The sequence below is a fragment of the Sycon ciliatum genome, chromosome 1, assembly GCF_964019385.1.
Source record: "Sycon ciliatum chromosome 1, ocSycCili1.1, whole genome shotgun sequence".
Classification (NCBI taxonomy): domain Eukaryota; kingdom Metazoa; phylum Porifera; class Calcarea; order Leucosolenida; family Sycettidae; genus Sycon; species Sycon ciliatum.
The window spans coordinates 37,338,923-37,362,694 of record NC_088643.1 but is presented as its reverse complement, the minus strand read 5'-3'; the positions used below and the strand labels follow the sequence as shown (position 1 = coordinate 37,362,694).

At 47.9% G+C, this 23,772-nt stretch overlaps 1 protein-coding gene across 1 annotated transcript; it reads left to right on the top strand.

The window, feature by feature from the left end:
- Positions 1–4,258: 4,258 nt before the first annotated feature.
- On the top strand, positions 4,259–23,617 carry LOC135804400 (zinc finger protein 236-like). Its single transcript, XM_065318271.1, has 3 exons — positions 4,259–5,445; positions 14,035–16,423; positions 22,207–23,617. The coding sequence occupies exons 2-3, from the start codon at positions 14,110–14,112 to the stop codon at positions 22,767–22,769; spliced, it is 2,877 nt and encodes a 958-aa protein (XP_065174343.1). The 5' UTR covers positions 4,259–5,445; positions 14,035–14,109; the 3' UTR covers positions 22,770–23,617.
- Positions 23,618–23,772: the final 155 nt, after the last annotated feature.

Here is a 23,772-nt window from a genome sequence, read left to right as displayed (position 1 = left end):
GTATACCTTGCCTTCGTTTACCATGCCTTTTGTGAAGAAAGCTCCTGCGTTCTTCAGCACCATGACCAGAGCCCTGAGCATGTGCTGAAGGGAAGGTGATGATAGTGTCATATACAGTTCTACCCAACTGACACTGACACGTGTAATGGTCAGCTCTGCGTCCTTTTTTATTTTTTTATTTTTTTTATTTTATGAAAGTGCACATGCCTACATATAGAATGGAAGAGAAAAACAACAACAACATCAAGAGAACATAGGGGACTACAATGGGCGTGTAGGTGCTATTGAGCTGTGCCGGTGAGGTGAAGTGCGCTCCCCCGACCAATGGTCTCGGGATCAAGGCGCACATCACGCACCTATACTATGCCTATCTGTATCTTATCTGTATGCGGCCAACTCTGAGACACCATCATCCTAGATACCCACACAACAAGCCATGTGTGAGGCACGAATGAGATGGTACTGTTAATTAATGAGTCTTGCCTCGCGATTCCCCTCATCGCACACTCGCTCTGGGGCATGCTAAAGCTGGAAGGTTCGAAGAAGGTCACACTTAATGTCATGTTACAGGCATATTGACATTCTTCGGCCGAAATCAAGCATGTCTTCCGCAGCCGCCTCGGCCACTCTTTCAACACGATGCAACCTACTACCGGCATGTACGCAACAGGAACGCGCTGTGCCCCGCATTTGAACACATCCCCATGGGGTCCTTCCCGCGTCAGTGCACCGCACAGGGACTAGTTGATGTCCTACCTGCTCACCATCGACACGTATCGTGTCACAATCGAGGAGAAATTCGTGTAGGACAGGTTGGCGACAACCTCCAATGATGTTCACAACTGCCTTTGTTGCAGGGAAGATCAGGTGCCACTGCGGCTCATTCCTCTTCTGGAAGGAGTTGTGAACAAGGAAACAGGTTGACGAGCTTCAACCATGTTCAAGCATGTAGCCAGGAGCTACGCCTAATCGCATCGCGCCTTTACAATGATACGGTATAACAACCAAGATTTCTAATTATGTGTTCACATTCGGCGGCGTGTGATCTTACAGTGCAGGCTCCCAGCTCCTGTCACTAGAGTGTAGTTTCAAACAGCGCAGTATTTGCACCTTATGTGTGTCGCACTTCACCCTTTTGATTATGACCGCGGTATTGGCAACTTTACACTGGAAGCCCGAATTCCGTGTATTACCTGAAATTAGATATCGGGACATTCAATATGTTCACATAATAGATGCGCCACCTCTTTATATCAGTCGTCGATTGAACGAATACATTCATTGCCTTGTAAGCCATCATTTCAAACATCGTCCTTATCTGCAACCATCTTGTCCGCCACCTTTCCAGCCGTAAGAGCAATTAATCACAACAGGCTTGCGCGTGTTACTCGAATTGCCAAGCATATTGATAACTCAGTTCGTTACACGCATGGTACATAGACTCATATCGCTGCAGTGTTGGTACTACCGCATCACCAGCTCATGTCCACCGTATCACCACCGCGTTCCTACACTATCCTACAAGACCGGCGGAGGACAACAAGTGTATTCTCGTCATCTTGCAGCAAGCTTGTAACACAACTGCTGTGACCAAAATGGCCGGCTCGATTCTCCTCGATTAAAGGCGGTGGTAAGGGCTGGAGGCGCTGTGAGGTGCGAATCTCTTCACAATCGCTACAAGCACTGAATTGACCGAGCATAAGAGTCGCCTCCAATGCCTGTAGTGTGTGCAGCACTTGATTGCATGTAGGCTGGTTGTAGTGCTAGTTGAGCGGAAGCATGGCTACTTCCTGGACTGACAAGGTGACATTTTCTCGCAGAACTAGATAGGCTAGAGTAGAGAAGTGTTTGCCTGCCACATGATCTGTACGACCATCCGTGTTAGAGACTTCCGCTGTACATAATAATGTTGCTCAAGGGTGCATTCTTCTCTCACTCTCTCTCCCCCCTCCCCATGCATACACACACACGCACACACACACACACACACACACACACACACACACACACACACACACACACACACACACACACACAGTCACAGGGGCCGAAGATAATCCGTCTCGCCCTTTTCTTCTTGTGCGTGCTACATGGTCAGTCATGTTCTGTTCCTTTGCGTCTCGCATGCACTCTTCGTCGCATGCACTCTTCGTCGCATGCACTCTTCGTCGCATGCACTCTTCGTCGCATGCACTCTTCGTCGCATGCACTCTTCAGGGGTTCATCGGTTCATGGGAAAGGGTTGCATGAATGATGCTACATACATGTACATACATGTACATACAAAAAGTCATGTACCTTTCGGTGCCGGAATTGTCCATATTTGCTTAGGTGTGACCTTCACGTCGTAGAAGTACATGTACATAGTAAGTCGTCAAATTATTGCTGGACTTAATGTGCTTAGAAGGGGACAGGATTGAACATAACCATTAGGCTTCATCGGTATAGTGGCTGACATCAATATGAATTGAAGTTTCCCCGACTGATCCTTTGAATGCTTGAATACTAGTATTATTATTTTACCAAATTTACGCATACTTATGACAGATGAGATTCAGGTGAATGAGATGCTTTGTTGAGAACCGTCGTAAATAATAATTCGGCGGAAAATGGAGTTCGTTCCTCGACACCCGGTCTTGTGACATACATTCTGTATAATTATGTTTGCGCATGTGTGTGCCCGTTCGTACATGTACGTGTACATGTAGGATAAACAATCGGTATCTGTGTACCGGTACGTGTGACAATGTCAAAGCGAATAAGCGTCATAAAACACCCAAGGGCTACAGTGCGTCATACGTTTCGTCACACACGTTAACCGTGCTATCCGTCATCATGGTGCTGTCTTTTCAAAAGCACGTACATACTGCAGTACTGGTACTGGTTACTGGTTACTGGTTTATGTTGAATGCTCCTTGATTTAAACCATGCTCAAGTTTACAAATCTTGCCACCAGCAGCCCATCACTTGACCCATTATGTATCTAGAAAAGACATTGGTAGCGCCAGAGGCAAGGCTTCATCGGGGCGAGTCTCGGAGCGTGGTGCGTCTTTGCGCTGGACGATGTATGCAGGGAAAGAGGGGAGGGGGCACAGCTGCAAGAGTGACTACTTCACTCAGAGCACTGAAGCAGTGTCTAGTGTAGAACTTTTGTTTGACTGTTTGTCCTGGAAAGACAATAATGTGTGTGAAGCGTCACCTGGATTAGCAGGAAGAGTCTAGCAATACCGTGACATTTAGTTGCTCGGCAGCTCTACCTCAGTGTGAATGCCCTTGGCCACACTGCTGTCTGCACTGTGCAAGGTGCATGTCAATCAAGGCCAGTATGGACAGGGCACAATGCTGCAATGCAAGTATCACGTGAGTGGAAATGTCGAAAAATATTAGCTTTTTGACTGATGGTCCACGAGTGCACTCCACTCCCAGGGTCGTGCGTAAAGTTTTCGCAGTCAGAATGTCCTCCTCTGCGAGACCACATGCCACATGGGCAGTATAATGACAGTTTGGGAATGGTGCATTGAACCATTTGCGTACGTAGCACGAAGAAGTCGGTGGCTTCGTACCCTGAGTGCGCGAACAAATACCATAGGAAACCCGATAGCAAAGGTACACCTTGCCTATCTGCGGGTATCGCGAGGGTAAGACCTGCACTTGGTCAACTCAAAACCCCATCCGAAGTTAGTTCTCATCGCTATCACAGACTGTCAGAGCATTGGCCAGACTAGAGTGTTCGCCAGCCAACTCAATATATCCCGCAAACCAGGCATGCACTGATCCGCTGTCAGACTGGATGTCAATTCTACAGCAACTTGCGAGGTTATCTGGAGAACATCAGGACAGCGAGCTAGCCCATGAAACTCATTTACACCGCAGGCGGACGTACTGAGGATGGACGCGACGGGATAAAGTATTTCTAGAGACTGTGCACTGAAAATGTATTCATACGTGGACACGTTGCCAGCCTACCCCTGTTAGCCTTGCTAATGTTGTTTCGTTTGTGATTTCATGCAAAGAAGAGAGCTGGCAGAGTGAGACTGACAGAAAGGAGTAATATCAATGTATCAGCAATGAGAACTGCTGCTGCTGCTGCTGCTGCTGCTGCTGCTGCTGCTGTTAGTCACTGTTGTAGTGGCGCTTCCGCTTAGCGAGTACACGGTCGAGTCGATGAGACCGGCTCACTCCTTACTACTTTCATACCTTGACCACCACCACCACCACCAGTGCACCACCTCTACCACCTCTACCACCTCTACCACGGGCTCTACCACCTCTACCACTACCTCCAGTAGTACTACTACAGTTACGTGCGGTACCGCTAATAATACCGCTCCAGGTTGTAATAGTGCGAGTGTAAGGTAGAATCTACGACTCGTTGATTCCTGTCACTGCCAGCACTAGCAGCAGAAGCACCAGTAGAGGTACGACGGCATCACACTGCACGTAAGGTTATGTGTAGCATAGTGCAAGTAGTGTATGCCATTAAGGGTATTGCCCTGGAGAAAGAGGGCCTTTGACTGACCGTTTCCGCTGCGCTACCGCTACCGAAGACGTTGGCTGAAGCACGGCGAGGAACCTATTAAACGAGCAGCTAGTTCAGCAAACTGCTACTCATCACACTGTTTGTCTCAATGATCATTTTCTAGTTGACAATGCTGCTATTCCTGCTAGTACAGGGCTCCTGATGGTTGTGGTGCGTGTCCTCTAGTGTTTCCTAGTGTTGGTGTGGACGCTGCCAGTGACTGCTACCCGTGTTGCTATTGATCGGAGGTACTAGGGGAAAGGCGTGGCTCCTTCCATCCAAGCGCTCGCGAGGCCTTTAGATCGGTTCAGTGTGGTTTTCGGTGGTGTCGTTCCGACATCTTACACAGTACAAGTACATGCTACATGCTACAGCACTACATCATGCTGGTGTCTGGCTAAGAGCCCAACATGCCTGTCCTCTCAGTGGCGACTCACTGTGCTTCCAAACAAGCAAGCGGTATACACCATGGAAGACCCATCTCGATCATCAGCACAGTGAGTACATTCAAATGACTAGCAGTGGCAAATCTACCGGTGACAAGCTTTAGGCGTTTTGACGTTGTGTAATTGAAGAAGGGTCTCCCTACGCCGCTGCTTTGGGCTTCGTTTGGAACGAGCTTCTTCTTGATCATTGTCAAGAGGGACCAGAGGGCCCAGGTTCATTGCAAGGCTATCCTTGTTTCAACCATCAGGATAAGTTGCATCAGGAGCCTGTACGACTCCTAGACTGCAGACTGCAGACCAGGCGTGACAGAGAAGCGTGTAAAGTAACACACAAGATATTGTATTGTAGTCTGGACCAGTGGCGAGCCAGTGGAGAGCCACATTGCCGACCACGAGCACTACAGGTGCCAACAGCAGCCCAGCTCATGCCGGACAACACGTCGACTTCTTCACTGACTTGAGCCGGACATCAGCAACTAGGTAAGACAATATGATTCGGGTGACATTGCCATGAAACATGATCTACGACCATCATAGTTCACTTAGTCTGTGTACAGTCATGCTCATGACGGGTTCAGTCTGGCAAACAAAGGCGATTGCGTAAATGTAACAATAGAAGACGTTTTTTTGCTTCACACCATCAACATAGAGACACCACCTACGACTACATACTAGTAGTACATAGTATTACTATTAGTATTGGGACGTTTTCGGGAAGAATTAATCACGGGCATGGTTCCAGCAAAGCCACGAAGCTGGAGCCAACGTCCGTACGCAGAATCAGTTATTTTTGTCTGGTGTTGACAGTATGATATTTTCGTGGTGAGCGCTCATGTCCGCGTCACTGGCATCTCTGCCCTGCCTGGACAGGCATTGACTGCAATACCGTCATACTGACAGCTAGTGTCAGTAGTGGTGAGATTGACAGCACTGTGTTGTCTGCCCTGGAATGGATGGTTGGATGGTTGGAGCGACAGATTGCGACATGACAGTCAGTCAGTCACAAGGTCAGCACAGAGCATAGCCAGCATACCCTACCCTTCCCTAGGCTAGATCATGGTCAATGCGCATATGCAGACTCAGATACTTGACCATGGTTAGTAATAGTAGTACAGTGTTCATGTACTCAGTGCAGACTGTGTACATGAAGTGATCTATCCTAGTAGATTGCAGTAGTACTACAGACAGTACAGAGTCTAATGGCATCCCTGTGCCCGCGGGACCCTTGCCCTGGCCTGAGTCTGAACTGTGTGGAGTGGGGAGTGTGGGGACAACGAAGATGACATGTCACTTTACAACCTTCTGGTTTGTCTGGTCAATGGTCATTGCCCACAAAACCTCGTGAATGTTTACACACTACGTCTTAGTACGTGTTCAGCTACAGTACATGATGGCATTATGCCTTGGTGGATGAAAGTCATTGGTTTACCTTTCCATGCTCTTCTAGAGAGATCTACACCTAACAGATACTTCAAACGTATGTGCGCGTCACATGTAGACTCTACTTGGCAGCGAGATTAGTCTGTCAGTTTGGCACAATGGTTAAACAAAATGGCTGCCATTGTCAGTCCAAACCCTAGCAAATAAAAGCCAGAATGCAATGGTCGTAACTGACCTTCACGGGGCACTTCTTTTTCAAACATTCCCTAACATGTATGCTCCTCTCTCTCTCTCTCTCTCTCTCTCTCTCTCTCTCTCTCTCTCTCTCTCTCTCTCTCTCTCTCTCTCTCTCTCTCTCTCTCTCTCTCTCTCTCTCTCTCTCTCTCTCTCTCTCTCTCTCTCTCTCTCTCTCTCTCTCTCGCTCTCTCTCTCTCGCTCTCTCTCTCTCTCTCTCTCTCTCTCTCTCTCTCTCTCTCTCGCTCTCTCTCTCTCTCTAAAATTGTACTGTAGGATAGACATGTAATCTAAAAAATATGACTGTTCCACTGGGCTGTTTGTAGTCTCTCTGCAAGAAAAGGTACAGCATAGTATGTAGCTGGAGGTGCATATCATCAAGTGCACGCTCACACAGTCAGTGTCAGCGCACTAGCTTGAAGCCCGGCGACGTATCGGTACGTGTCCATTCTTGCGATGGACCCTGCCAATGTTCCATTGTGCTTCTTTGTGTTCGGGTAACTCAATGCCTTCCCTAACACCGTCACGGTATGCGCGTGTACGTATGCCGGTCTGCCATGTGCATGCTAGCAATAGCGCCTGCCACACCACTGGGAAACTGGGACACTGTGAAACAGACACAGTGATAATTATGAAGACGCAGAACCATTACAATCACACTATGACACGGGTACACACACATACATGCGCAAATAATTATATGCATGTGCATGAGGTCTTGTGCGGACTGTGTATTACTATTAGTGTATGGCCAATGGTGCCAGTCCCTCTCTCTCTCCGAGAAGTAGCCGTGAATACCATTACTCGTAAGTTATGCTACTATACCTACCATAAGGTGTTGCTGGTGCTGATATTCATCATGAACTCCCTTCATGCCAGTTCTTGTGATGTGTTAGCACCTCCGAAGCGGAATCGCTTGACGTGGGAAGCCCTTGGTTACGGAACACACCAGAAGCGGAACTCCATTTGAGCAGTGCACCGAAATGTAATTGCCACATGGCACACCAGTGATGGGCGACATAATCACGCCACGGAATTCCTCAGTAGAACTAAGAACTAAGCATTCAATATGGTGATGTATCAGTCATGTTCTGTACATGCCGGTGTGGGGGTGGGTGAAATCGCTGTGTGCATGAAGGCACTGGTTCGTGGCATTGAATATACTCTGCTCCTGCAACGATCACATCCTATGATGATGTTGATTATTGAATGGCGATGGTGGTCCAGTTTGGTCACTTTCAGACGCACCCGATGACATTACAAGGCGTCAGAGCGACTTTCTTTTCTACACAGACGTCTGATGAAGGAATGAATACTTTCTTCGGCTTCGACTATCGTCTTTCCGTTATCATCCCGTTAATCGGTATCTCACTTTGTGTTCTCATCCATCTCCCCCATCTCATCCATCTCTCTCCCCCCCCCCCCCTCACTGTGTCGCTATCTCTTCGGTGTGTCCATTTGAGGATGTCCCATGGTCGACTCATTTTATCTTGGGGACAAAAAATTACTGCCAAGGATATTATAACGTTTCAAGTGGCAGCTACATAGGAATGCTGACAGATGCTTCACTCGATCCGCTTGTACCATTATCCTGTTCGGTGCCACTGACCTCTAACCACAAGTAGCACCCGAGGCGAGGACATGGACCACTCAAGTTTGGATTTCACACCACCTATGGTTACGTTCAGCGCAGAGTGCATCGAATGTCAATAATTATGATACTGGTAGGACTGTCCACATCGTGCGTATTGCAGAATGAAAACCCGCTCTCACGTAGTAATAGAATCTACATGTACGTGGTACACCTGCTCCCTAGCCCTGTAGGTTTTAACTTTGTAGTTGGAAGGTTGAACACAACAGTCACTGAGACGGGCGCGTCACTTCCACATGAACTGCGGCACGTGCACGCACAATGCAGGAATTGTGCTGAATACACAGGCAGTAGACAAACGAGACATGGTGACCAGATCCCCCCTTTGTAACGTTAGATTTACCTTACAGGCGCAGGCTGATTCTGACGATAGACTGGCCACAGCTGCTGGCAGAAAGTTCCCGCGAACCCAGCTGGCAGACATGTACTCGAACTCGCCAGAGCTGAGTGCTAGTACACTGTGTATGGAGAATTTCTCGGACTGCTCGGAATGTATGTACACCATGTACATGGTCTATGACGTCATTCTACCTGGAAACCAGTTGACAACAGCAGCCATAGCTAGCCTGGCGGCGCAACACTGCTGACACGAAAAGGAAGAAAGCATACCGGACACATATGTGCCAGGGCCCTGGGGTAACTCTGGAACACTCCGGCGATGAATACCTGGACTTAAGTAGCCTAGAGCGCTGACACGAACATACATGTATTTCTTACGCACAGTAGAAGCTCTCTCTCTCTCTCTCTCTCTCTCCCTCTTTTTATCTCTCTCTTTCTATCTCTCTTTCTCTCTCTCTCTCTCTCTCTTTTTATCTCTCTCTTTCTATCTCTCTTTCTCTCTCTCTCTCTCTCTCTCTCTCTCTCTCTCTCTCTCTCTCTCTCTCTCTCTCTCTCTCTCTCTCTCTCTCTCTCTCTCTCTCTCTCTCTCTCTCTCTCTCTCTCTCTCTCTCTCTCTCTCTCTCTCTCTCTCTCTCTCTCTCTCTCGCTCGCTCTCTTTGCCGGTCGGTTAATTCCCTCCACTTTGCTCTGTGCATGCACTGTTGCAAACATCGGCACAGATAGAGAGAGTGGTGTTGCAAATTCAAATTCAAATAAAAAGAACAACAACAACAGAGAGAGGGGAGGAGGGGAATTCCTCCAACTGATTCCCGCCACTCCATGTTTGGAATGTCCTCCTGTTCACCTCATCTAGAACGCGCGGAGTACAGGATATGCGTCTAGATTTAGGCACAGCTGCTGTGCTAGGCGTGTCGGTAGTATTACCCAATGCCGCATTTTCAGGTTACCAGATTACCAGAATGCCAACAGTGAACATTCATACATAATACAATGTTATGTAGCAGGAAGTAATAGCCAGTCCGGAACCTCGTACAGGCACTTGTCGTGTGAGGGCTAGCTGTGGGCCTACACCATGTACTCGTACCAGCCGTCCACAGCCCTTTTATCAGTGCTTGCACGTTAGTACTACTACTCAATTAGTACTAGTGCTGCCCAACGCGGCATGCCCACGGCCATGGGTGTCATGGTCTGTAATCTGCATACGTGTAAATGTATGTATTGCACTTCCTTTGAAAAATGGCTAAGTGCATCAACTGATCAACTGGTCAAGGTCGTTTTTAGTTTGTACGCTTTGAATTACCCTAGCCTTGGTGGACTACACAACGATACAAGGAGGACAAGACAGTAGCCATGTGGCCCGACGGAAAGAACAGCACTTTTCCTGTAGAGCAGGACATTCGGGATTTTCCCTTTCCTTGCCTGAATGGCCGTGGAGTGCACATGTCTAGCCAAACCAGTTACATGTACTAGTAGCTACATGATTGTAGAGTAGTAAGTCAAGATAATATTATTGTAATTTGTATTAAATAATTATAATAATACAATGTATGTACATGTACATGGCACTTCACTTTGTTGTAACGGTGCGAAAGAAGAGTCAGGTGCATGGTCAGGTGCATGAGTATTATGTTATTATGTTGCAAGTATCCCAGATCATAGCTAAGCCGTTCACGTGAAACCATCCCCGAGCAGCTCTACTACAGGTACATGTACTAGTAGTAGATCTACCTATCAACAATGCACAAGATCAGCTCAACATGTCGTACTCATCCCGTTGTATCAGCTACTGTTACTGCACCAGCACACGACACGGTTTTTGCAACTACACTACAGGACTGGCTAGTTTGCTCGTCAGCATCCGGGGTGACGAAATTGTCTGATCCCATCGTCTGTGCATGTACCTGTAACTAGCGGACGAGATATTGTACACGTTGGTATAAATTGTACATGTATGTGCTTGCATTGCAAGTGCTTGCTCTAAACAGAATAGTGCAGTGTACTGGAACGCACTACGCTGAATGATCGCACGCCTCCACACTTCACGAAACTCGAGTGTCCCGGTAGTAAAAAGTTCCTGCATGTATATCAGATCCAATCTTTGTCCCGGACGATCGATCCCATCCTCATGACGTAATAATTATAACACTGTCGTGCCATTCTGCGGTTGGCAATGGGCTGAGTGATGGATGCTTGACTGCCTTGAGTTACTGGTTTCTCAAGCGAAACATCCGAGTCAGACCCCACTGATACTCCCCATTTCCAGGGACAGACTCCACCAGGCCCTACTGTGCGAATACTAGCCGAAAAACCAATAGCTTTTCCACATCAGTTGAGCGAATAAGCAACTATTCTTTACTTTGACCCCGCGAAAGCTATGAAGACACTACGCTGATACAAAATACGGATTGCCAGTTGATTCCTGGCTAGCGAGGACGTAGTCGGTTGGACCCAACGCTTCGCCCCTGGAGACCCCGACCGATCGAACAGGCTACAGATAGTCGCAGCCTAAATCTACGAGCTGTGTGCATGTGTGCATGTGTGCCCAGGCAAGTGACGAGGCATACGTATACTCCACACTACCACTAGTCACTGGTTCTTCGGAGTGGTCCGCATATTCGAGCACGCCTAGCTGTAAGCCTTCCGACTAATTCTTTACTACTTTAGCGAGGGTACATTTGTCGACTGCAAGATCTAGATTCGATCATAATCTTGTCCTTGCAGGAATGGTGTATAACCTTTCAATGGTCCATCTGCCCTGGGTAAGCGTGACTTTGTCTTCAGCTACCATTTAGAAAAGGTGCCAAGTGCGGCCCGTGGTGGGATAATTATTCACTCTTTGTGGACACGGCACGGATACCTTTCACAGAGGTCGAGAAACATCGCTGTCCTCGAAGTAATTCGGGTGGTTTCTTCGAGACAGGGAAAATTCGAGATATCCTCGAAGGCTTTCTCGGAGCTCAGGTTATCGTCATCTGCAGCGGCGGATTGCGACAGGATAAGTCGGGTGAGTGAGTTTGTCGGTTCCTTTTTGCTGTTTTGAGGCGTCTTTTCCACTCCGACCTTCTTCCCCAAGGCGATCTTGCGGAAGCTGCAATTCCCTACGTAGATCTACGGGAGAAAATGGAGTTGCTAAAGAAGACAAGAAGTGTCAGAATAGTGTCACATCTATTGGAGCTCTCAGCCCACAAAGCACTGGAGCATTGTTGCCGATCATTTGCTGTGTCTTCCGTCGATGCTTTCATATCGCAATATTTTTTGTTACTTCGGCTCGTAAACTGTGTGTTGCATGGATCTACGGGTGACGACGACGCTCGCTGGCGATCATTTTACATTACACCACGCAGTCAGAGAAAGAAGCGAGAATGAGCCCAGAGAAGCCCACAACAAAACCGTGCTCTTTCTTCTATTCTTTTGCGCCAGCTGCACCTGTTAGTAGTAGTTCAATGCGCAGCAGAGATGGCTCCCTTATCTAAACTGATTGTGCATGACTAGAAAATGGCCAAAGCGGGCCCATCGACGGCATCTCTATTGTTCAAGTTCGCCCGCGCAAACCGTTTGTAATTGACTAGTAAGTAACTATTACTTGTTTCCCTCCTGCGGTATGCTGCAAATACGAGTTTAGTCTGAGCCGGTATCCGCTCAGTTGAGTGGAAGAACCAGTAGCATAATCTAGTAGGCCATTCGTCATACACCAGGCTTGAGGAACAAAACATAGAGGTTACCTACGTGTCGTTGGCTTCAAAGTAGCTTGAAATGTAGGTACATTCAAAGTTGAGGCTAATAACTGAGCTAAGTACAATGCCCCTTTGTTGACAATAATTATTATTGTCTTGGCGGTTATGAAACTGTCTGGTGCGCGACTCAAGGAGGACACAAATAATGAGGGATACTCATTCTCCAAGATACTAGTCAATCACTAGATACTGATGAGGCCGCAGTGTCACGGCTATGCTGTAGTACATGTACCGGTATGTACCTGTATGTAGAACACACCAGATAAGATGTCGGGACATCACTTGGGCATGGAAAAAGCCATCAATATGGGCAGCTGGGCAGTTGACTATCCTGGACAAATTCCTTTGATCTCTCTGTGATATTCACTAATCCATTCAATTATTCGCGACATGTGTACGGCCGTGTGCTGATTTCGTGAGCAGCTGTACTTCTAGTGGTCTGATTGGTGAGCAGCTGTACTTCTAGTGGTCTGATTGGTGAGTTTCCTTTGCATGTGTTATGGTCATTGGGCTCATAGCGTAGAGCACCTGTTGTACGCTTTTTCCTTGGACTGTGGTGACAGTTGCATCTAGTTATGGCTAATAACAGGCACAGTGACAGCATGCACAGTGAGAACAGGCACAGTGAGATTGACTTGTGGACGTTTCCTTTGCTTTATACTGTGTAGTAGTAGTAGAGGATATGCACGGAGTGGGTCATTTTGTCAAACAAACTAACCACCGTAATTGTAGGATACTTGCCTCACAAGTAAGCCGGCTAAGGACAGCTGGCTGTGGATGCAGCTGGTGGCTTTGGACTAAATAGATGCTTGCCAGTGCCTGGGTCCAAATCAGGACATGTGCTTTGCCCAGTTGGTCACTTGATACCGTGCATAGTAACGGTATGTGAAGCACAGTGGGTCTCCCTCTCATAGCCTCAGGTGTTGACGTTCGTGCAGGCATCAGGAAGAAAAGGATGGAAGGCAGCATTATGCAACTATTCACGAAATGACTCACACTTCCCTGGATAGCAGTGTTGTTTGCTCAGCGCAGTATACACAGCATACACAAGCCATTACCAATCCTACTGTTTGTATGCCATGAGCTTTCTTGTCTCGACTTCATAATCCCTTCGTCTTGGTTCATTTTTTTTAAATATAATGTGATCACATCTGCTGGTGATCTTGCTGTCAATCAATCCCATTGCCTGCTGGCGATCTTGCTGTCAATCAATCCCATTGCCTGCTGGCGATCTTGCTGTCAATCAATCCCATCGCCTGCTGGTGATCTTGCTGCCAATCAATCCCATCACCTGCGATGCCTATCTTGTAGATTAGTAGTCAGCCATATTTCCCCCGTGCATTCTATTATGGTGAGGACAATGGAATTGCAAATCGTTCGTGCCTCTACCTATGTGATGTATTCCGGACGAATACATGGCTAGGCCATGTGATATATTCCGTACGAGTGCATGGCTAGGTCATGTGATGTATTCCATATGAGTGCATGGCTAGGTCATGTGATGTATTCCGAACCAATGCACGGCTAGGTCATGTGATGTATTCCGGGCGAGTGCATGGCTAGGCTGTTGCAGTTGTAAATTGTTAGTTTTAGATGACAAGGACCATCTATTTATCAAGGTTTGCTTTTTCCTCGGTGTGTGTGTGTGTGTGTGTGTGTGTGTGTGTGTGTGTGTGTGTGTGTGTTCTGTGTGCATGTGGCTATACGTATTTGTCCGATGATGTTGCTTAGGTCAGTGAAGTGCGATATTCTGACTGCGGTCGTCGTCGGCAGCAGCAGTCGCAGCAGCAGCAGCAAAGCTCGTCAATGATGGTGTCTGCGGTTAGCTCACACTCACCGTCAAGCAACTCCTCGGCTGCCGAAGCTGACGGTGCAGTGTACGTTCCTCAATCTGCCTTCAGTCTGTCATCATCTTCCTGTGGCGTTCAGCCTGCTGCTCGTCAATCCATACCACTTCAGACTGGCATATACCCGTCTTCGCGACCAGCCCAGCAGTCTCAACCACTCTTTATATATAACTACACAGGACACACGCAAAACCGTGCTGCTACAGAACCTAGCGATTCATCCAGGATTGTTGAACTACACTCACCTAGCTCACCTGAAGTAGATGTAATGGAGGAGGACGACGAATCACGTTTTGATATTGGTGAGCCGCCACCACTCATCAAAATAAGGGAGTCTCCATCAGATGGCGATGATGTACGAAGTACACCTTCTCTTGACTCTGCACATCACACCAGCAGTAGTGAAGGCCACCAGCCCGTCATGCCTGCAATTCCACCCCCGTCATTCGTGACCGTTGTCAATCCCCTGATCAAAATGGCTAGTCCAATAGGAGAGCATCCACCTCATCCCATGGCAGGTGGTGTCGGTCCCCAGTCGTTAGTTCAGTATCGCCTGGTAACCACGGCTACATCACCTGATCAGATGAAAGCAATCGGCATGGCACCGCTGCAACCATCGCCTGTGCCCATTCCAACTCGTCCTGTGGCCAGCACAGGACAAATCTTCACCGTTCCTTATCCATACTACACGACTGGCATCTTACCTAATACGTCGTCCGCGCAAGGAGTTGTGGAAGGCAGTGGCCAATCAGCTGTTGTTGCTGCTGGTACAGGTGGTACCTGGGCAAGCATAAAGCCAGGCGCCATACCTGCCCAGTCATCATCTCTGATCCAGTGCTTTCTGCCACGTCATGCAGGCTTTGCCACAACAATAGGGACCGCTACAAACACGGGACCACGACAAGATCAAGCAGCAACATATATTGCTAATGGGCCATTGCAGCGTTCAGCAGCATCGTATGACAGCAAAGGTTTAAGTTCACGGCATGAGGCACTGCGAGTAGTCCACCCAGCACCTACAGGAGATGCCCATAGGCTTACTTCTCCATACCAGCAGCAGCAGCAGCAGCAGCAGTCCACCAGGACCTTTGGTCACGCATCAGTGCTATCACCAGAGCCAGAAAGTCCTAGCTCCAAGTATTACCATTCAGCGGCTGGGGAGCAGAGTGGTTCATTGCATGAGGCGCCAATGCAAACCAACGCTGTGCCCTATTATCGTCTTCAAGGTCCTTACACAGTGGATGACGGAGTGGAGGATCGCGTAGCACATGAAAGGCAAGAGTTGGTGAAGCCGGATCCAGCCCGTATCACTGCCTCAGTCACCGGTGGCGCTGACAATGACCTCTCCGATAGCAGTAGTGTGACAGGAGGCGAGAAGCAAACACAAGACCTGTACTGGTGTTCTCAATGTCACTTCACGTTCAAGTGGCGGCGACATCTTGAGCATCACTTTGCTGCTCATCGCACCGCAGAGCGTCCCAATCTGTGCCACCTGTGTGGACGTTGCTTCACTCGCGGCGACCATCTGAACCGCCACGCCAGCATGCACTTCATCAACAAATTGACGTGTCAGCTGTGTGGAGAGACCCACCAGCGTGCTTCTCACTTGGAAATGCATTGGCACAATGCTCACTCCAACTACCTGTCCAACATCTGCCTGCCCGCTGCTCAGAGCGCAGTGGCAAAGCCTCACTCGTACTCGGCTGCAGGACGCCAGGGAATGGCAGTCCACACTGCTTCAACATCATCTCATCATCATCATCATCACCATCATCATCAGCAACCTCACCACCATTCTCAGAGTGTTGGCTACCATAGGTCAGCATCATCATCAGCTGCAGCACTCTCATCGCAACAGATGGGCCATGCCAGCAACGAAAGCAGCATGGTGGCAGATGACAACCAGACTGATCCATCAGTATCAACGAGTGAAGAGCTCACTCCCATCGAGGAATCGGCCGTGAAAGTGGCCATGCGACCTGTTCCATCCGGAGACACTCGTCCGTTCCGCTGTAATACCTGTGCCCGTGCGTTTAGCCGTCTGGCACACTTGCAGCGCCACCAGAACGTGCACACTGGCGACAAGCCGTACCGCTGTTCACTCTGCGGCCGTACCTATCACACGTCAGACAAGCTGAAGGCGCATGTTGTCATGATGCACGACAGCCACCTCATCTCCTGTCCAACATGTAAGAAAGAGTTCAGCACTATGGGCGCCCTCACAAACCATCAGAAGGTGCACATCAGAGAACGGATCAACTCTACAATGAATGGTTAGCAGGCACAAGCCTCACCTGCAGGCCACTCTTGCCACTGCCGGGGAAGTTACTTGAACTGCTGCTATGCTATTGACAGTTTATCAGATTTCTGTGTTACAACTCTGTGAATAATAATGTGCTCAGCAAATAACGGCGACATCATCATCATCACCATGCATGCTCTATTTATGGAAGATCTCATCAAGTTATTACAATTCCTATAATCTGAACCACATACAAATAACACTACTCTTACACGGTTATGACGAGTGTTGAGTACAGCAGAACAGAATCTGTTGCCAAACAATGACTGCAGCCAATATTCACGCACTGCACTTTGTAGAGAAATAACTGTTGCATGATGTGGCATCCCCGAGGCTCACACACCTTGAAACACACCCTTCAATTTGATTTTCTATTGTTTTTCGGAAGTTGTCACAGTAAGAGCAGCTGTGTACTCGTGATATTGTCAATCAAACTTAGGTCGCAGAACACAGTGCATTAAATCATCATTTAGCTACTGTATACAGACTTTCTGATATTATCCCCAGTGGAAGTAGACTAGGACTCTAGGTAGATGCCCTTATGCCAGACATTGTTTTACTGCCCGCTTGTACAAGTAGCACATTTACTACAAGTACTACAGTGAGTGCCATAATCAGTCTCACCCGGACTCACAGCTTGATTCTTCTTCTATACAGCTGCGGCATTTCTTTACGCAACAGCAATTCTCCGCTGATGAGAAATATCTTCAGCTAGCCTGCATCATTTCAATTTTGCCTGTAGCAGCTCTACCAATGTGAACGTACCAAAACGCTTCAAGTCCTTCGATGCCAGGTTGCTACGCTAACGCCGAGACCCCTGGTCGGTCGAGTTGCTCCCTGTACATCGGCACGTCGTCCCTACATCCCCTGTGTCTTGTCTTGTGTTTGTCTCCACATGTCTCTTTGTAGGGCTGTGTTCCCAATAAAAAAAATAAAAAATAAAAAATAAAAAAGTCACAGGCTACTGATCATGAAGGAGTAATTGGGTTTTACATACCTACTGACCTGCCATGACTCTGACACGTGCCGTCCAGACCCACGGCTACCGCCGACCATACATCACACTGCTGGTATATCGAGGAGAGTGGCCGCCAATCTGCTTCCGCGGGTCTGAGGTTGGACTGTAATCATCGCGCGGGTGGCTTCAGCACTAGGCCGCAGTGTATTCGGGTTCGTCAACTGGCACGCGGTGACTCTGGTCCGAGTCGGGCAATCGACTTTGCTGGAAGCCAATGTGCTTAGTACATGTACGATGTAAAGATACCTTCAGTCCCGGGGGAAGTGACCCGAATCACATACACCTTGTAGAACTGTGACTGCACAACCTCTCGTGTTTTGTATATTACTTGAATTCTAGGGCCTCTAACCCAATCGAGTCGGTTATCACCAGCTCTGGAAATCATCCGGGCCAAGCCAATAGGGCTTGAAAGTGATGACGTCAAAAGCGGCCTGGGAGTAGTAAGTTGACATCAGATTTCTATTTCGGATCCACTAAGGTGTGACTTTGCTATTGCCTCAGTACTGTAAACCGCCCAACATTCGCGTCACTAAATTTCCGCGATTTCTTAAAATCAGCAAGTTTGCGATGGCAAAAGTTCGCGAAGCAACGGGGTCACCTACATACACCCACTGTTGAAGCTTGATTTCACGCTGGTTAATATTCGCGTTACGCTCTTCTCGCGAAAATAGCGAACATTAATCCGTCGCGAATATTAGACAGTTTACAGTATATGGGTGCATAGCAACCCACTCATGTCACTCATGTCGTATGCAGCTGCGACTTTTACTTCGCCATCAGTTGTCACCCCGCCTCCACTAGCCAAATCAGTCGGTTTCACTGGCTACATCACCTTGCTGTGAGCAAGACCGCTTGAAATGTGCTTGGAATAGCCTTGGATCCATACAAAAACTGGATCCAGTTTTCGAATTTTTCAAATTGTTGCTATGCCATTGCTATGCTGTGACGCAGCACTTTCAAGCCCTATAGTGCACACTATAGCAGTTCTTGCCAAAGTGGGGTGGTGGGGGTGGGCAGAGGTGTTAAAGATCTGTTTCAATCGGAGCTCGACACCGGCCGTAGTGAGGCGGTGCTCTGTCATCTCCGCTCCAATGCCGTCGCCCGCCGCAACCCGGCAACTAAGGCACGGGTACATGTACCCCGTCCCAGATGGGTCTCCTGGAAATGCTGCAATTAACAGTCTTCACCAGCATATTGGGATGATTGAACCCAAAACCTCATGTCATGTTTCGAATGCTAATGCCCTAGGGAACACGGTTTTGCCAAGTTTATGGAATACTTCAGCCTCAGGAGAGACAAGTATAAGCTGCCCTGAACTGTGACTGGAGAGTCCAGCGGAGGGGGGAATCAGGCGCGTGCACCGTATGAGTTTTTTGGTGTCTGGAAACCACCTTTTTCGGGCCTCGTGAATCTTGCCAAAGGAAAAGTGTGGCTACTGGATTGGCTATCATACATACACGTCGATCGACGGGCAGTTTACAGCACAGTGACTATGTCCTTATCAGGTGCGTGCGCCGGCGCCCCCCCCCCCCCTGGGAAAAATTTCAAAGAAGGAACCAAAATCCTGCATTTTGAGCGAAAAGGGGGGGGGGTTCCGGGCACCCAGGAACCCATACGGGGCACGCGCCTGCTTATTTCGAAGTGAGAGAGAGAAAGAGAGAGAGAGAGAGAGAGAGAGAGAGAGAGAGAGAGAGAGAGAGAGAGAGAGAGAGAGAGAGAGAGAGAGAGAGAGAGAGAGAGAGAGAGTTGCTTTGCATGCAGTTCAAAACACATTATTCTCTCTTTCTTCAGTGGAGAGTAGCTACAGAGATATCGATCTCCAGCTCTGGCCTGCTCCTGGATTGGCGATGACGTTCAAGAAATCCGTTTTGTCTCGAAATTTGAGTCAAGCACGCACGATGCAAGTCAGTTCAAGGATTTGATTGACGAAATCTCCTTCCAAATTGTTGACTCAAATCAAGATCTCCACAGCCTTCGTTCTCGCTCATATGCGCAGCAGAGATGTTCGTCAAAACTTTGTCAACTGGAAGACGTAAAAATGTGCGTCCATGATCCACTTGCGCTGCTGCAGAACGAAGCGCTGCTCCGGCCGCGACTCAAGGACACGGGGCTTCGCTTTTCTTTCGCGAGTTTCCATCGAAGCAAGGTCCATAACTCTTGATTGAAATCATAAGCATGATAAGGAACATTACCAATACATGCTGACAACTTCATCATAAGAACAGAAAAAAAGATACGTCGAATGTAAGCAGTGTTTTGAGGAAACGAACATGCCTGGAGTGGACTAGTGAAGTACCTGCTATAGACTGTAGTGTAGCCTGGGCGGTTAGGCCTATCAAACGTTTACGTGTTCAATATGACAAACATGTAAATTTGTGCACATTGCCTTTTGCACCCTTTTTTGCAAATGCATGTAACTGCTGGTATGTAAAAGGTAACCCGTTTTATCCTGCTACCGGTTATACTAGCATTTCTATGTAACATCGTCCCCTCCCTCAATTCCTCATTAGCCAGCTCTTATTTCTGTCCTTTCTACCCCTGGACCTGGTTCCCTCTCAGACGCATTTGTGAGGGCATGATAGCAGTCGGAGGAGCCCAACATCTCATCAGCACCAGTGTCCATTGGTGCCCTGCACCACTGATCTTGAATCTCCCCTCCTCCCTAGCCCTCACCGTTATCTCCGACGGGATGTTCGGGGGATGTGCATGTGCACAAATACATAATTATACAGTGTGTCTCCAGACAAAAATTTACCAACTCTGGAAACCCCCCTTTCAAGACTCGGTGCGCGCCACTGCGGGATCTCCTCTTCGGATTCGAGCATGATGGATTACCGTAAAATTCCGTAAATAAGCCCACCCTAAATAACGCCCATGTCCGATAATAAGCCCAGTTTTAGGCGGTGTACACTTCAAGTCCGTTTTAGCGCCCATGCCCGAAATAAACCCAGGGCGTAAAGTGGACTCAAAATGACCAGCGTGTGAGCGTGCGTTCGCGTACATGCCGGTACCTGTTGTGCCTTGTACCAAGAGTACATAAACCCTTGCTTGTACTTATATAGCAAGTGGTTTACCTACTTCTTGAAGTATCAAATCTGTAATTTATCGCTACATTCTTGGTTACGACCAAATTTCCAGCTGTGGTTTGATGTACCTGTACCGCGCTCAGTGTGAATGATGGTTCACTGAAACTAGTGGGTTGCTGATACATTGATCTTCTGCAGATTGCGTCCGAAATACCGCCCATGCCCTAAAATAAGCCCATGCCCAAATATACGCCTGGTTTTTGACCCTCTGCAAAGTATACGCCCAGGGCTTATTAACGGAATGTTACGGTATGTGAACTTCATTTGCACAAATTCTTGAATTAATTGCGCTGCGCGGGCTAGGCTGCGACAAGACTAAAATAGTAAAGGACTGCACTGAACATACACCGACGTGCACACTGGAAAACCAGGGAGTACTTACTAGTAAAACACTCCCTGCTGAAACAATCCAGAAAAGGCCAGACTAGACCGTGAACCGTGGCAGTGAAAAGGCCAGACAGGGCTTGAAGTACCGGTAGTATACATGTACATGACACTGAGTACAATGGTACATGGAATCGGGTCCTCAGGAGTGTCCCGCTCCAGCACAACGTTGGACTTGGAGGAGACCTTCAAAGCTGCAGCAGTACCTTACGCAATTGGCCATTGACTGTGCCTGTTGTATTCCTTGCTAAATACCTGCAACAGTACCTAATGCCATGTTTGACAAATGGATCCGTACTAATACTATTGATCTCCAGATCGTAGACGTAGACTATCATAATAAAAAATAATAAAAAATGCATTTCCAGTGCATACACACTTTTTTCTCTCTTTCTTTCTTATCCCCGGCCGCGGCCCCGGCCGGCATGGATGCAAGATCTCCTTTTGTTGGCCGTCGTCTGTGATCCATTGTGGTAGGCCTTCATCTGTTTGGCGAAAAAGGACCCCACGATCCAAGACGAAGTTGACTGCAAAGCGTTTTATTGCTCTACGCCTCTTCGCGTCCGCAGGAAACGAGGCAGGCGTTTGCAAGCAACGCTTGCAAGACTTCGTCGTAACACGCCCGATTACCACCAAGAGAAGACATCTTCAGGACGTTTTGAAGAAAAAAACCCGAAAGCACAACTCATGATTGGGAACTGATTTCGCGGATGCATGTCGATCCGCGAAAACGGTCCATAGATGCAGGAAATGTGTGGAACCGTTTTCGCGGCTAGCTGGAACCGTTTTCGCGGTGAGACCCCATCCGCGGAAACGGTTCCAAGAGGGCCATAGATGCAGGAAATGTGTGGAAGAACCGTTTTCGCGGAGGAACTGTTTTCGCGGCTAGGATGGAACCGTTTTCGCTAGCGAAAACGGTTCCAGGGGGTAACCGGTGTATGCCTGGAACCATTTTCGCGGAGGAACCGTTTTCGCGTTTACACCGGCTACATGTCTGTAGTTGTTGTTGCTTGGCTTTATAAATGTACAGTACTAGTTTATTTAGGCGCTAGCGCATAGCGCTACCGATTATAATGTGCACTTTCATAAAAAATAAAAAATAAGTCAAAGGGATTTCCCCCTTTTTATGCACATGTACAAAACCTACTAAAGATTACGTCATAATATAATAAAAAAGATGTAATAATCTTTCATCTTCAAAAAAAGGTGTGCGCTTTCGATTTCAAGTATATGCTTCAGAATGAAGAAAAACTTTTCTATGATGAGCTGAGTCGTACGAGAACAGAAAATTGAAAATGGGCAAGAAGACGAAGCATCGTGAACGCGAAGAAGTTGAAGATGAGGAGCATCAGCCGAGCTCAAAGAGAGTAAAGGAATCGACCGCTTCTGTTGGTGCTGCGGATGACAGTGCGGCTGTTCCCGACGAGCTGGGACTGTTTCAAGATGAGCCTAACGAGATTGTTACGACTCAGCAGGACCAGGAAGAATTGGAGAGAATGAGAGTGATGGTAGAGGCATTCTCTGACCACCATCAGGATAGATACGAGCAGTATAGGCGTTCTTCACTACCTCGAACGCAAGTAAAACGTCTGATGCAGGCTGTAGCCGGATCTGGTGTGTCCATTCAGCCCAACGCTGTCATTGCCATGAATGGTGTTACGAAAGTTTTTGTGGGCGAGATTGTCGAGGAGGCGCTGGACTATCGTGACTCACAGAACGAAACTGGACCTCTCAAGCCTCAACACATACGTGAAGCTGTGCGCCGGCTGAGGAATAAGGGCCATGGGACATTTCAATTGGCGTCTATTCCTAAGGGTCCACGCCTGTAGAACACTCCGATGCACGTTCAATGTACTTCAGGTCAGTGAGGTTGCTACAGATAAGAACTACAAAATAGGCGAGCTGCTTCACTCCGTGGGCCTATTACATCTATTGGTGTGAAAGCATGTTGAGATACTCTCAGTCTGTATGTGCGTGCGCATGTGTGTGTTATGTGTGTGCTTGCGCGTGTGTGCGCGCGCGCACACGTGTGTGTGTTATGTGTGTGTGTGCGTGTGTGTGTTATGTGTGTGTTGTGTGTGTGTGCGTGTGTGTGTGTGTTATGTGTGTGCTTGTGCGTGTGTGTGTTATGTGTGTGTGTGTGTGTACATTGTATACAGTTTTTGTGTGTTAGCATGTCTGTCTGTCTGTCTGCACGTGCATGTAAATGTGTGTACTAGTATTTTAGCATCAGGTTGCTGGCAGTCTGGACAATGACCAAAAGTCAAACTTATATAATAGCATGAATAGTCTTGCGGAGTCGAGTGTTGCTGCCGGTTAGAAACACACCGTACTCATTTAGTTGATGTTTTGTGCTGTGTTTCTGATTTCAACCTTTTGTACTCTTATTTTATTCCAGAACTGAGCATGTATTGCTGGATGTACAGGTGTATGTTAATGTGCATGTTTCTTGAGATGTCTGTATACAGTGTCGTAATGTTTCAATCAAATCGCACATTTGCAGAACTATTCAACATGCCATAATTATGTTTAGTACATGTACCACCAGATTTATTATTTTTGGTATCAGTAGTGAACTCCTTCGCACACATTCAGTGGATCATTGTTTGCAGGATCCAGGTTGGTGCAATCCTTCCAACTGCGTAGGTATTGCAAAGGTCTTGACTCTTGACCATGATATCCCGATGCGCTCTGTGTGGTGTGGACCAGGTGTACATAGGGAGTCAGTTCACGGTTGTATGGTTCACGTGGCTTGCCGGCTGTATGGGTTTGAGTTGGCTGGTGACCGTGTTCCGTGTAGGGCTGCAAAGGGTAGGGGTTGGTCGGGTAACG

Coding starts and splice junctions, on each gene's coding strand:
- LOC135804400 (XM_065318271.1), top strand. CDS start 14,110: ATGATGGTGTCTGCGGTTAGCTCACACTCACCGTCAAGCAACTCCTCG. Junction 16,424..22,206: donor GATCAACTCTACAATGAATG/GTTAGCAGGCAC, acceptor TTCTATGATGAG/CTGAGTCGTACGAGAACAGA.